The sequence below is a fragment of the Paramormyrops kingsleyae genome, chromosome 10, assembly GCF_048594095.1.
Source record: "Paramormyrops kingsleyae isolate MSU_618 chromosome 10, PKINGS_0.4, whole genome shotgun sequence".
NCBI classification, from domain to species: domain Eukaryota; kingdom Metazoa; phylum Chordata; class Actinopteri; order Osteoglossiformes; family Mormyridae; genus Paramormyrops; species Paramormyrops kingsleyae.
In genome coordinates, this window is record NC_132806.1 from 15462720 (window position 1) to 15475438 (window position 12719).

The following is a 12719-nucleotide window of genomic DNA, read 5'->3' on the forward strand; positions in this document are numbered from 1 at the left end:
TCAGTAAATAAAATACATTTTAATGCAATAAAAAGCTAAATAAGATATTCCTAACAAATAATCAAAAATATTCAATTGCAGCGTATATTGAGTCTTGGGTTTTAACAGGACATTACAGTTTCTTATTGGCAGCGACATCAGTTGTGAGACAGTGTTACGAAAGGGGAGGCAACAAACTTTTCGTGGGAAAACAAAACCATTACAGGGGTACAGTGGGCCACGTCGTCTCAGAGGAATGAGAAAATTGCTCATTTAAGTTTCAATACTTTTCTCCTGGCAAAAAATATTAAACGCATCAGTGTTGGTCTGTATCAGCTCATCAGCAATTCAACATTCTCCCAAAGACAGCTGCATGCATTTTAACATTTCAGTCCTGATGGGACAATTGTCTGATGGGGCTTAAAAATGCTACACTGGAGAGTTTTGTCTTCCAAGCATATTTTAAAACTGATTTTTCATATCATAGTCACATCACTCTCCCTTACCTTTTTCAATAAGTCTCTTTTGAAGCTTTGTTGTCTAAAACATTTAAATCACGAAACCAAAACGACTCAGCTGAGAACTTGAGTATCATGTACATAAAATAACACTTTTGGGAAAGAACATTACACTCACATCAATCTGTTAATTACTTTCAGGGTTCCTCATTACTTCATCGTTGTTATTTCTCAGACGCCTAACAAATAAATTTAACAGTTTGCTGTTTGGCATTTCTGCGTTTGAAAAAAGCATTGAAGGGAACAAATTTGTTAGCAGAAAACACTGTTTTGATTCAAGGATGATAAAACCAAAATAGGATGTCACCTAAAGCGTTTGTTATACACTTGAAACTTGAAGTTCATAAAGAACCGATTTTCAAGAAACCTGGCTGCGACGGTTTCGTTCGTTTGTGAACGTGGCTTTTTAAAATTTAAAATTTGGCGCCACCATGTGGTAACTAAACAAAGAATGTTCATTATTGCCTTTAATATAAAGTAGTACACATTCCATGAGCACAAGAAAAAATATTATCAAATGTTTATAAAATTGTCCACTAGGTGATCATTAAAAACGTCTTGAGAAGGTTGGTGGAGCACCATGCACACTGCCACTAACACTTACTGCTGCTTCAGAGTCCCCCAGACCTGATGTCCAGCCGGCAGCCCATCATGCAGAGAAGAAGGGTCACAGAACACCTCCTTGGAGGCTACCAGCCTTCAGATGGCTGATCTACATCTCATCTGACATGGATCATGGAGGAGATCCTGGGACAGGCTGCTAGCGGTGCATATCCAGGTTTACCAGCTACGTCAAGGGCACGAGAGAGCAACCCAGGGGATCCTGGGTTAGGATTAGGGTCAGCCACCCCTGGGCTGCAAATGGCTGATGTTTAGGATGGAAGGAGGAGCTTGGTATGATTTCCCTGTCTGTCAGTCAGCTTGTCCCATGCCTTCTCAAAGTTCTCCGGCATCATGCATCTCCACTTTCGGCTCACTAGCAACCTCCTCGCTCTCCGATCCCTTTGTTCCCATATCGCCCTTCCACATCTCCTTCAGACATTCTAGACAGTACAGGGGAAGCCATCAAACTGTGTACAAGATACTGAGTAAATAAAACTGACTTTCTGCTACTAAAATCAATATGGAAACTCTTAGAAAAAATGAGAGTCTTGCAGTGTGATTTCACAGAGTATCTCGGCTAGTATTTGACTGAGCGGTAATATATCTAAAAGATGAGAAGAAAAAGACCTTCTGTGATAGATGTAGGTAGATACAGAAAAATAGATTAATAAACAAACACTCTAGAGGTTCTGAAGTTAACTGAAAGCCCAACCCCCTTTGAAAGCAAAATATATACACTGCCTGGGCAAAAAAAAAAAAAAAAATTATATTTAGTTGGACCACCTATAGTTTTGATCATGGTGCATATTCGTTTCCATGTGCTTGTGCAACATCTCAATATTTTGTAAATCTATTTTGCGTTCATTTTTCATCAAGATCTTGTATTGATGATAGGCGAGTCAAACCACTCAGTAAAGTCCTCTTCGGCACATCTCAAAGACTTTCAATAGGGTTATGGTCAAGACTTTGTGGTGGCCAAATCATGCGTGGAAATAATTCCTCATGCGCCCTGAACCACACTTTGACAATTCCAGCCTGATGAATCTTGGCATTATCGTTCTGGAATATGCCCATGCGATTGGGAAAAGAAAAATCCATTGCTGGGATAACCTGGCCATTCGGGAGATTCAGGTACTCAGCTGACTTCACTTCATTGCTGCATAATGTTGCTGAGCTGCTATAATAAGCCACTCATTGGCTCTTAAGTACTTCATGATTTTAATTCAAACAGTGACTTTTTTTGGCCAGACAGTGTATAAAGATTTACCATTATGATAATGCCATATTTTAATAACTGAAATGCATTTACAAGCAAGCATGCAGAGTGGATTAAGAACTAACTGGTCTTCCTCACCCTGGTCAGAGTCCTTCAGTACATGGGTGCCACAGAGGAACATCTCCAACTTCTGCCCCTGGTGATGGAAATACCAGTCCTCCACCACTTCCTCATACTCCTCCAGCATGATCTCACACTGAAACAGTGATCCCTAGTGTTTCATTCAAGTTCACACACCAGACCCTGCATTGCCAGCACTTGGGTCTTCCCCCACAGATCACATTCTGGCCATAAATCTGATTATTTGACATATCAAGCATTGAAAAACATGAAAACTACCCTACATCTCACCCCTCAGAGATCCGGTGCCTGGTTTTACAACATTTTCCTCAATCAGGTTACAGATTAAGATTTTACTTAAACCATTGATATATAATGTTATATATATACTTACAGAAACCTTAAGTATAATGTAACATTATACTTACAGAAACCTGAAGTTACCCCCCACTCCCCCAATCAGCATTCAAGGGCTGGTTACACGCTTTAGCATCTGAGAGCAGGTAGGTACCTGTTTCTTCATATCTGCCACCTCCACAGACGGTTCGTCCCACAGCTCATACGGTAAACCAAGCTCCACCTTCACCCCCTTGTTCACCAAGTTCTTCAAGGTGGTCATGGTCTGACTTGCACCCTGTGATGGAGCAAAATTAAGACCAGGAGACCCAAAGGATGCACTTTGAATAAAATGGAATATTATACTCTCAGGAAAGAACTGTTTTATTTACAGATCTAGCATTTGCCATACAAAACACGTCCATAACCACTGGAACTTATTAATTATCATAGTAATCTAATCAGTAAGAATCAATCTTAATTAGGAGTGATTTAGAAGAAAAAAAAAACCTTTGCATATCGGAGACTTCCAGGTCTCTCTGCATGAACGCTGTACTGAAGGATTCTTTCACAGATGTTGTCCATAGCTTCTGTAAGTCGCGTTTCCCTACAAACACACACCAGAGAGAACATAACGTTTCTTCGTACTCTTACGATTCGTGCCACTATCATTATCTCCATCATACTTACGAAGTGTTGTACTTGATCTTGCGCTTGCGTTTACCAGTGTCTAACACCTCCCCCACTTCCAAAACTTCCTTAGACCTCCCACTTTTGTCCAGGGCTCCCTGAAGCTCCACCGTTAGGAATTTACATACTAAGGGGAAAAACACAACATAAACAGCATAGATTTAAAAATATATATCAATACATGACACAAAAAAGCACAAATCACCAAGGATTTACACCCGTACGGTACTTAGCACACACATATAACGACTTGAGAAAAACCAAGGGAATGAATACAATACATATACCTTAGATTCCAATACTAGGAAATAAGACCATAAAAAGAAAAGCCAAACTCTGACCTTCACATTTATTTGGCAACCTTTCGTCTTCATCTGCCTGGACAAAACTACCGGCAAAGAAAAGCATGAACAATAAAATGCCCATCATATAATTTTATATTACTGGCTTCTCACCAGTTGCAACGCCACATCGGCATGCCTACTTCACCTACTTCAACTGGAGATTCACGCATGCGCAGATTTACATACCTCAACCATCTTAAGTCAAGGTTGCTCAACCGATAGTCGAAAACATTCAACTTGTCCTAGAAGATGTTTAAAAATAATACAAGCTATACAAAAAACAGAATAGGTTAAATAATACATATTGAAACGTGTACATATATAATATATTTCGTATCCGTTATTATATAATGTAATTTTATATTATATATAAGGACAAATGTATTATTATAGTATGTCTAATTCCTATATTTCAGGACCTAGACGCGGTTTTCATACCGGAATCAATATGGCGGAATTTCAGAAAAAAGGATCGGAACAGAAATAGTCATGATATTAATAATAACAATGGAGCAGTTGTTTACGAGCAACGTAACTGTATAAGCTTTATGAAATAATACAGATTGCTTGAACGGCGTCCGTAACTCTGTTTTAGCTCACCGAATTATTCGGGTCGTTTTCCCACTTTTTCTTTAGTCTTACTCTAAAGGTAGGAGCAGCTCGTTAACGGTGCACGTTAGCTGTGTGGGTTAGCAAGCCTTTACCCTTGTTTACTGCAAGGGATCGATTGCCCTACTATAATCGCAACGTTTGAGTTTTCTTCATATGTTGAAAAATTAAACTAAAACAGTTGCCTCAGGTAATACCTGATTTTCGTGATTAAACTCAACTGAAGGCGCGTGTGTAGTTTCACTCTTCTTTTGAAAAGAAGCTTTTGTATACTATAGTATTTGAAATGGCGATTGTGTGCATTTATATGGCATAATTTAATCTGGAGTTATCACCTTTACTATTTGATCATCTAAAAACGTTCCTCGGTTTGCGCACGATTTCAAATGAAAGGGGAGGGTCGTTGGCTTTTTTGCGGGTACATTTCGCTGTCATCTGTATGTCAAAACCTCTTGGGATCTGCATATTACTCCCTACCTTACGATTCTGCGTTCTTCATATACTTCTTATATAAAGTTGTTCTCTTCGTGTTGCTGTAACAGTAACAGAGAGAAGTCAAAATGAACTGAGTGTGGTGAGTGGTGGATGTAAAGTACCTTCACTCGTCCTGTCCCTCTCTTCCTACCAGTCTACCGTGCCCAACCCTACCTACCCCCGACCCCAGGCATGGCAGAGGAGCGGAGACCGAAGCCATGCAGCGTGATCTTGCCCACCGAATCCATGAAGGCAATCGCCGAGTCGATGGGGGTGGGGCAGCTGCAGGAGGAGAGCTGCGTGGCCCTGAGCGAGGAGGTCAGCTACCGCATCAAGGAGATCGCGCAGGTACGGGGAGCCAGCAAGCCTGGTGCTGTTGGTTACCAAATGTGTCAATGAACAACCTTCTTATAAGAATTGATTTGACAGAATATAATACATGCGTGGTTACCCAGAAACCAAAATATTCGTTTTGAATAACTTTAGCCTATTATAATTAAATTGACAAATCAATCAGGATAATTAATGGAGCCATGATGTGTAGCAAGTCGTTCATAGTGAAAGAATGTAAATAAGTTGCTCCCAGGTCTGTGTGTGTGTGGCACAGAGGTAGGTCTGTGCCTGAGCTTACCTGTGTTTGGAGATGACCACATCCCTGAAAGGCGCGTGTTTTTGTTGACCAGGATGCGCTGAAGTTCATGCACCACGGGAAGAGGCGCAAGCTGATGACCAGTGACATCGACTACGCCCTGAAGCTGAAAAACGTTGAGGTAGGAGAGGGGGAGCCTCCTTAAGGAACGGTGTCCCGGGACCCCTCTTAGTCCATGCTGACCCCGATGTCCCCCCCCGCAGCCTCTCTACGGTTTCCAGTCGCAGGAGTTTATCCCGTTCCGCTTCGCTAGCGGCGGAGGCAGGGAGCTGCACTTCTACGAGGAGAAGGAGGTGGACTTGAGCGACATCATCAACACGCCGCTCCCGCGAGTGCCGCTCGACGTCTCGCTTAAGGGTAACGGGGACCGAGCTGTCGTTACCGTGGTTACCGCCCTCAATTATGCCTCGGGCTGTCTGCCTTGCATTTATTATAATTATTATTATGCCAAGTTGTCCAGTGTGACTTTGCATAACTATCACATATACCTATTTTTTTTAGAGACTACAATACATCATTAACAATGAGTATCTTTCTGCAGGACACAGTATCAGTTATATTATTATCTATTTAGCAGAATATGCATTATGCTGTTAGCCTTCATGTTAGCTTGGGGCTGCATCTTTCTGATGTGTCATTTGGCTGCTTTTCCAGCACACTGGCTAAGCATCGAAGGCGTCCAGCCTGCAATACCAGAGAACCCGCCCCCAAGTAAGAGACTGTCCCCGTCTCTCTCTCTCTCCCAGACCCTGAGCACAACCTCTCTGGCTCTCCATTTTCTCTCGTTATTCCTTTTCTTTTAGCCTCTGTTCAAGCCACAAACAATCTGTTTTTTAACCATCCTGCCTGTCTCTCTCATTCTGTTCATCATCGATTAATGTTCCTCAGTTCTGTTGGTGCATATCTGACAGATTAGGTTGCCTGCCCCCGATGAACCTCTGCCTCCTGTTACCGTTTCTTCTTTCCCGTCTCCCAGTTTCCAAAGAGCAGCAGAAAACCGAGTCCACTGAGCCCCTAAAAGCCGTCAAGCCGGGACAGGAAGAGGAGGGGCCTATCCAGGGCAAAGGTCAAGGGGCAGCCAATGCTGAAAATAAAGGTCTGTTGGTCGTCTGATTCGCTGCCCAGGAGTTAACCTTGGGATATTTAAATATCGCAAACTGATGCGGATTACAAAAATGGGGATATACGGTAGCGGTGGTGAGTGCCACGGTGACGAGGTGACAGGATTCCGCTATATCTTGATGGGCGTGGTGACCCCTGTGACCCCTCACCTTCAGGCAAGGAGAAGTGTGTGGTGCGGATGAAGGCTCGCAGCACACATGAGCTGTCAGTGGAACAGCAGCTGTATTACAAGGAGATTACAGAGGCCTGTGTGGGGTCCTGCGAGGCCAAGAGGGCGGTGAGTCCGAGGGGCGGGGCTGCGTGTGTCTCTTCTTATTCTGAAATTGAGACTTAAATGGACATTCCCACAAACAGCTCCTTTAAGCTGTTTTTATTAAGAAATGTAAAACATGTCCCAAAATGACTTCTTTCTACTTCTGTTTGTGTGAGACTGGGATTCATTTAAAAAGTAACAGCCGTGCGTTTTTATTGTATTTTTAAACCCCGTCTCTTTTTATTTAAGTAAACGACAAATTAGGAAACGGCCATTAACGGGATGTGCTGAGATTTCGACATCACAATAACTGCTGTGCCGCTGTTCCATGCACTTCCCCCAGGAGGCACTACAGAGCATCGCCACAGACCCCGGGCTGTACCAGATGCTGCCGCGATTCAGCACCTTCATCTCGGAAGGGGTGAGCTGGGTCGTCTTCGTGGCCACGTGCTGCCGCGTGCTGCCGCTGTCGGTCCATTCCTCTCTATCTCGTTCTCAAACACACACCTCTGGTTGAGGATCCATGTCATTCATCTTGTTTGAGTTTGGGCCACATCTGCATGGTCAACAAGGGAAGAGCTTATTTATGACGGCTGATATGCTCAGATGTGATCCTTGAAACGTTTATTTGGATCCTGCGGAGCAGTGCATGGAGATCCCATGTATATAGACCATTTTCACCTTGTCTTCTCGTGGTTGCGATTCTGCTGTGAAGAGTTCCTCATGCATGTCAGTAAATGCCGCCCTCCCCACCCTCCCGGCTCTGCAGGTGCGTGTCAACGTGGTCCAGAACAACCTGGCTCTGCTGATCTACCTGATGAGGATGGTCAAAGCCCTCATGGACAACCCCACTCTGTACCTGGAGAAATATGTGAGTTTATGAAGCATCACCATCACCGTGACTACAGAAGTGTTCAGTGAGCACGTTCAGGGAGTGCTTTCAGCTCTCATCCTTAGCTAAGGCCTTCAGCAGAGACATAGCTACTAGTCTTCTGTACCTGATGAGCCCTGGTGATGAGCAGCAGTCTTGCTTTGTTCACCCGTCTATCAGATTTTGACTGATTGGCTTGTCCCTATCCCTGCCCGCCCCCCCCAGCTCCACGAGCTGATCCCAGCAGTAGTGACCTGCATCGTCAGCAAGCAGCTGTGCCTCCGGCCTGACATGGACAACCACTGGGCCCTGCGTGACTTCGCCGCTCGCCTGATGGCCCAGAGCTGCAAGACCTTCAGCACCACCAACAACAACATCCAGTCGCGCATCACCAAGACCTTCACCAAGGTGAGTGAGGGAGCCTGACCCCTTTAAGACCATCGCCTTTAAACAGACCTTCAGCTTGCCATGATGGAATATACTGCCCTCCTCTTGGAAAGGTACTACGGTAACTTTTCAAATACAGTGGTCCCTCGTTAATTGCCGGAGTTACGTTCGAAAAATAACCCGCAATAGGCGAAATCCGCGAATTCCGCGGGGAGACGAGGAATCAGGACTGAAGGGTTTATTTGGAATCACTCCAAATGCAGCACACAGGAACATGTAACATCAAAACGTCAATGACAGACCTGGGGTTATAGACACTGACGTGGACTTCAAACTGAATCAAATTGACAAAGCAGCTGGTCACAATCGGGGTTGCATATGTGGTTAATAAGGGGGCGTGGCACACATGTACAAGAGGATCGGACAGGCAGGTCATGACAATTACACTCGTATTACCCAAAATATTAGAAAAAATAATAGAAAATAAGAAATATTAGACGTTATAAATATCATACTGTTATTATTGTACATGATCAACCTTTTAATCAATAGACAAAAAACCGCGATAGAGTGAAGCCGCGAAAGTCGAAGCGCGAAGGGTCGAGGGACGACTCTATTGCTAATGAAATATAGTGCCCCCTATCTGTGATGGACTTAAATACACCTATTGCATTAGTTAGCCAATTAGCTTCCAGTTATTTGCAGTCTCTGATTGTTGCCTGGTACCAGCCTGGGAAGACGAAAGACAGTAAGATTAATTCCTGGGCAGCGAATCAGACGACCAACAGACCTTTTAAGTAAGAGAAAGGAAACTGGGATTGAATGAGAGATGATAGTCTGATTAAGTGGGTAATGTTAGTTAGTGTAGAGGATGACCAGCGAGGAGATGGATAGATGATATTAAGGAATGGAGTGACACAGACATACAGGGAGTGGTGAGGTTAGCAAAGAACAGAGAAGGTTTTTGAAGTGAATAGAAAGTTGGATGTTATCATCAACGTCCTCAATGGTCCCTCAGTGGACTATGGAGGTGCAGAGACAGATTCTTGCCTGGGCTGAACGTTGGGAGCGATGCGATACATACATTTCCTGTCTGTGCACTTCAGAGCCTCCTGGACGAGAAGACCCAGTGGACCACACGCTACGGCTGCATCGCGGGACTGGCCGAGCTCGGCCCTGATGTTAGTGCCTCCCCCACTCCCCCCTTCCCGGCCCGTCCTGCTTTCTGGTATCCCCTCCCCCCCCCCCTTTAAGGTGTACTGACCCGTCCTGCTTTCCCACGGATCAGGTCATCAAAACGCTGATCATTCCTCGGCTGTCTGTGGAAGGAAGCCGCATCAAGGCGGTCAGCGAGGGGCCGGTGGTCTCCAACATCGACAAGATTGGGGCCGACCACGTGCAGAGCCTCCTGCTGGTGAGCGCGTGCGAGCACGCGGCCGCATTTCGGTCCCGGCGGAGCACGGCGCCGCGACGAGAGATGGACCCACTCTGTGTCTGTCGCCCCCGCAGAAACATTGCGCCAGCGTGATCGCCAAGACCCGGCCGCTCCCCGACAATTCGGATCAGTACCGCACGGACTACGGTTACCTGGGACCCATGCTGTGCTCACACGTGGTGAAGGCCCGGGCCCAAGCAGCCCTGCAAGCCCAGCAAGTCAACCGGACCACCCTGACCATCACACAGGTGGGGGTCCCGTCCTGCCCCGTCACCTGCTGCCACTAGTGCAGCACTGAGCAAGAGTCTCAGGCCATGAAAGGAAACGTTCAGAGCTACTTATCTGGGTAGTAAGTGTGGAAAAGAAACACTAGAATATGTGCAAATGAGCAGTATTACATATTTCTGTTCTTCAGAAAGTTACTGATACCTAGTTGGACGGCTAGATGAGCAGCACTTCAGTTCCCAAACCTCTCCTCCGGGGCACCTCAGCCTCTCCAAATGCTTGTTAAATTTCACTGTTAATTAATTAACTTAATTAGTTAACTTGATAGGGTATTGATTAGCCAGTCAACAAATAGGCCTGCTGGGATACATTGGATGGTTGCTATAAATCCTGAAATGGCTAAGCTAACACACTTTGATAGACATAAATGTCATAGTTTTACACCAACATGAAAGAATAAACAATATTTTCTTTGACTTCTGCATAAAAAACACAACAGCTTCTCTCAGAACAGACAGGATTTGCAGGGGAGACCCTAGAATCCACAGCGTATTTCATTGTGCTATTTATTAGTTACTTGCTTAAGTTCACTTAGCTTTACAAAAGTGGGTTGCAGATGAGCCGTAGTATGATGCCGCCCCCCCTCCCCCTCCCCCAGCCCCGTCCCACCCTCACTCTGTCACAGGGTGGCGTCTCGGGTGTGTCTGGACCCCGCACCCCCAACATCATCAAGGTGCCCAGCTCGCTCACCCTGCCGGTCCAAACCCTGGTGTCGGCCCGGCCGGTGACCCCCACCCAGCCGTCACCCCCGGCAACCAAGTACATCGTCATGTCCACGAGCGCCGCAGCGGCCACAACGCAGCAGGTATTCATAGCGCATTGCCAGGGATACAGGAACGCATTTTTATTTTCTTTTTTTCGGAATTATTGCTTTAACTTGTTTAAATGGGGGGTACCTCTGTTCCTTTTGATTTCTGTTGATCGGTTTCCCATGAGTCTATGGTGCTATGAAAATCGTAACCACAAGGCACACTGGGAGGCTGATTTCACCGCTTAGGAAAAAAAAATGTCTTCTGTAGATGGTGAAGAGTGAAACATTGACACTCCTCTGCTCAGTGTGGGCAGCTTTTCACTTGCAGTTTTAGCTACATTTTGCTTCTTTTAGTGGAATGACGGCAAAAAAAACGACATGAAAATCTCAGTGGAATTCTCCCTGAAATATCCTCCATCGCGATCTCTGTTTCCTTCCACAGGTGATTACACTGAGCTCTGCCCGTTCTACCTCCCCCATCACAAGCCCCGCCCCCAGCTCCGCCTCCACCATGCAGCCCCTGGTGAAGTTGGAGCATGGGGGTGCCAGTGCTGGGGCGGCGGCCACGGGGGCGGGGGGGTCCCGGCCCGTTCAGAAATACATCGTGGTGTCTCTGCCGTCGGCTGCGTCAGAGACCAAGGGCGCCAGCCTGACATCACCCTTGCCTGCCTCCTCAGGCCCCGCCCCTGTGCTTGACTCCTCCTCTAAAACGGACCGCTCAGATTCCCCAGGGGCTAGCGGCCACTGACTGGGGGCACCTTCCTGGGGGATGGGGAGTGGGGGGAGAAGTAGAGCGACACCATCCTGAAGCCGATGAAGGAAACTGCAAATCCGAGACTCCTTAGGTCAGAGACGACTTCGGAGCTGGAGTTTTATGGAACGGGGTGGGGGGGGGGGGGGTGTGGACACAGCAATGAGACTTTTAAAGAATGGGTTTATATTAAAAAGCGTAAGGAGTGCCCAGAGTGTCGGAGGAGCTGACTTTAAGGAGGACCTAAGGAGGGGGAGAGTGGAGAAAGCGATGAGGAGAGCTGGAGAGTGCAGGACACTGAGGAGCCATGAAGGACAATTCAAGGGAGAGTGGTATGGCAATACGGTACAGGGTGGGTTCATACCCCTTCTCTCTCTGTAAGCCACGCCCACAGGCATGTGGCCCCTCCTCTAGCTCTGACAGTGTTTTTGTTGATTTTTTTTTTTTTTATATTCTCAAATAAAGCTGATTTTTGTATGGTGTTATTTGCTGTTTTTACTGCAGGAAGAGAAGATAAATCATTAATCATGGTTAAACCAATGCCTATTGGTCATATGTATTTTTTAATCCTCTCTGAAGCAAGCGTGAAACTCAAAGACATCTACTTAATGTCTTAGGTTAATCAACCAAACACTCTTTATGCCAACATCAGTTTATTTATGTTTGACCCTGTCTGACCCTGCTTTCACAAGAAAAAAAGTATGTGGCTTTTATCTGCTAAGTAAATAACATGTAAATTTGTCCAGGGTTCTTTGTTCGGTTCCCAGTCCTGGTTTTGTATGTTGAAAATACTTCATTGAGGGAGACATTCTCTTCCCAACTTGCTTAAGTCCCCTCTTCTCTATCTCTATGTGCTGCTTTCCCCATATGGTCCAGAAACGCGCTGTTAAGGAGAATCAGTATCTCAGCAGTCAGTGTGTGGACCGGCATTCCATCTCGGTTCTGCTAGGAGTCTTTGCCAGTATACACTCCAAGCTCACAGTGGGCCCATACCAGAAATGCAGGAATGGAAGGTGAATTTGGCGTGTTTGCTGGAAACTGTATTAATACCCATCAGGAACTTACACCAAATTTCAAGTTGCCATTAAAAGCTGACTATTCTAAGATGCCCAGGATCTGAGACAGCTGCCTTAGCGTTGATCCTCACGTGTGTGACTGCCTTTACAAAGCCGCTGTCCCTCGGGCCGCCCCTGCTCCAGTGAGTGCGCACGGTGCGTATGCTGCCACTCTGTCGAAGCGCAGTGGCCCTGAATGACAAAACCCAGCCGCACAAAGGAAGTCATGCGAGAGGGGAAGGTGATAAGCAAGCGTGAGATGTACGGATAG

The 12719-nt window shown here is 45.8% G+C and overlaps 2 protein-coding genes across 3 annotated transcripts; one reads left to right on the forward strand and one right to left on the reverse strand.

Moving 5' to 3' along the window:
- On the reverse strand, window positions 1-3983 carry cnpy4 (canopy FGF signaling regulator 4). Its single transcript, XM_023832438.2, has 6 exons — window positions 3804-3983; window positions 3463-3589; window positions 3283-3379; window positions 2948-3070; window positions 2455-2572; window positions 1-1540 (listed from the first exon to the last, which is right to left on the reverse strand). The coding sequence occupies exons 1-6, from the start codon at window positions 3889-3891 to the stop codon at window positions 1434-1436; spliced, it is 660 nt and encodes a 219-aa protein (XP_023688206.1). The 5' UTR covers window positions 3892-3983; the 3' UTR covers window positions 1-1433.
- Window positions 3984-4112: 129 nt separating this feature from the next.
- taf6 (TAF6 RNA polymerase II, TATA box binding protein (TBP)-associated factor) lies at window positions 4113-11929 on the forward strand. Of its 2 annotated transcripts, none has more exons than XM_023832437.2 (15): window positions 4113-4605; window positions 5044-5237; window positions 5573-5659; window positions 5742-5895; window positions 6193-6249; window positions 6515-6634; window positions 6816-6937; window positions 7257-7334; window positions 7683-7784; window positions 8010-8192; window positions 9278-9352; window positions 9460-9585; window positions 9681-9854; window positions 10490-10696; window positions 11085-11929. In XM_023832437.2, the coding sequence occupies exons 2-15, from the start codon at window positions 5082-5084 to the stop codon at window positions 11388-11390; spliced, it is 1947 nt and encodes a 648-aa protein (XP_023688205.1). In that variant the 5' UTR covers window positions 4113-4605; window positions 5044-5081; the 3' UTR covers window positions 11391-11929. The 2 variants fall into 2 exon arrangements, with proteins under 2 accessions (XP_023688205.1, XP_023688204.1); XM_023832436.2 differs by having other exon boundaries at window positions 4114-4455.
- Window positions 11930-12719: the final 790 nt, after the last annotated feature.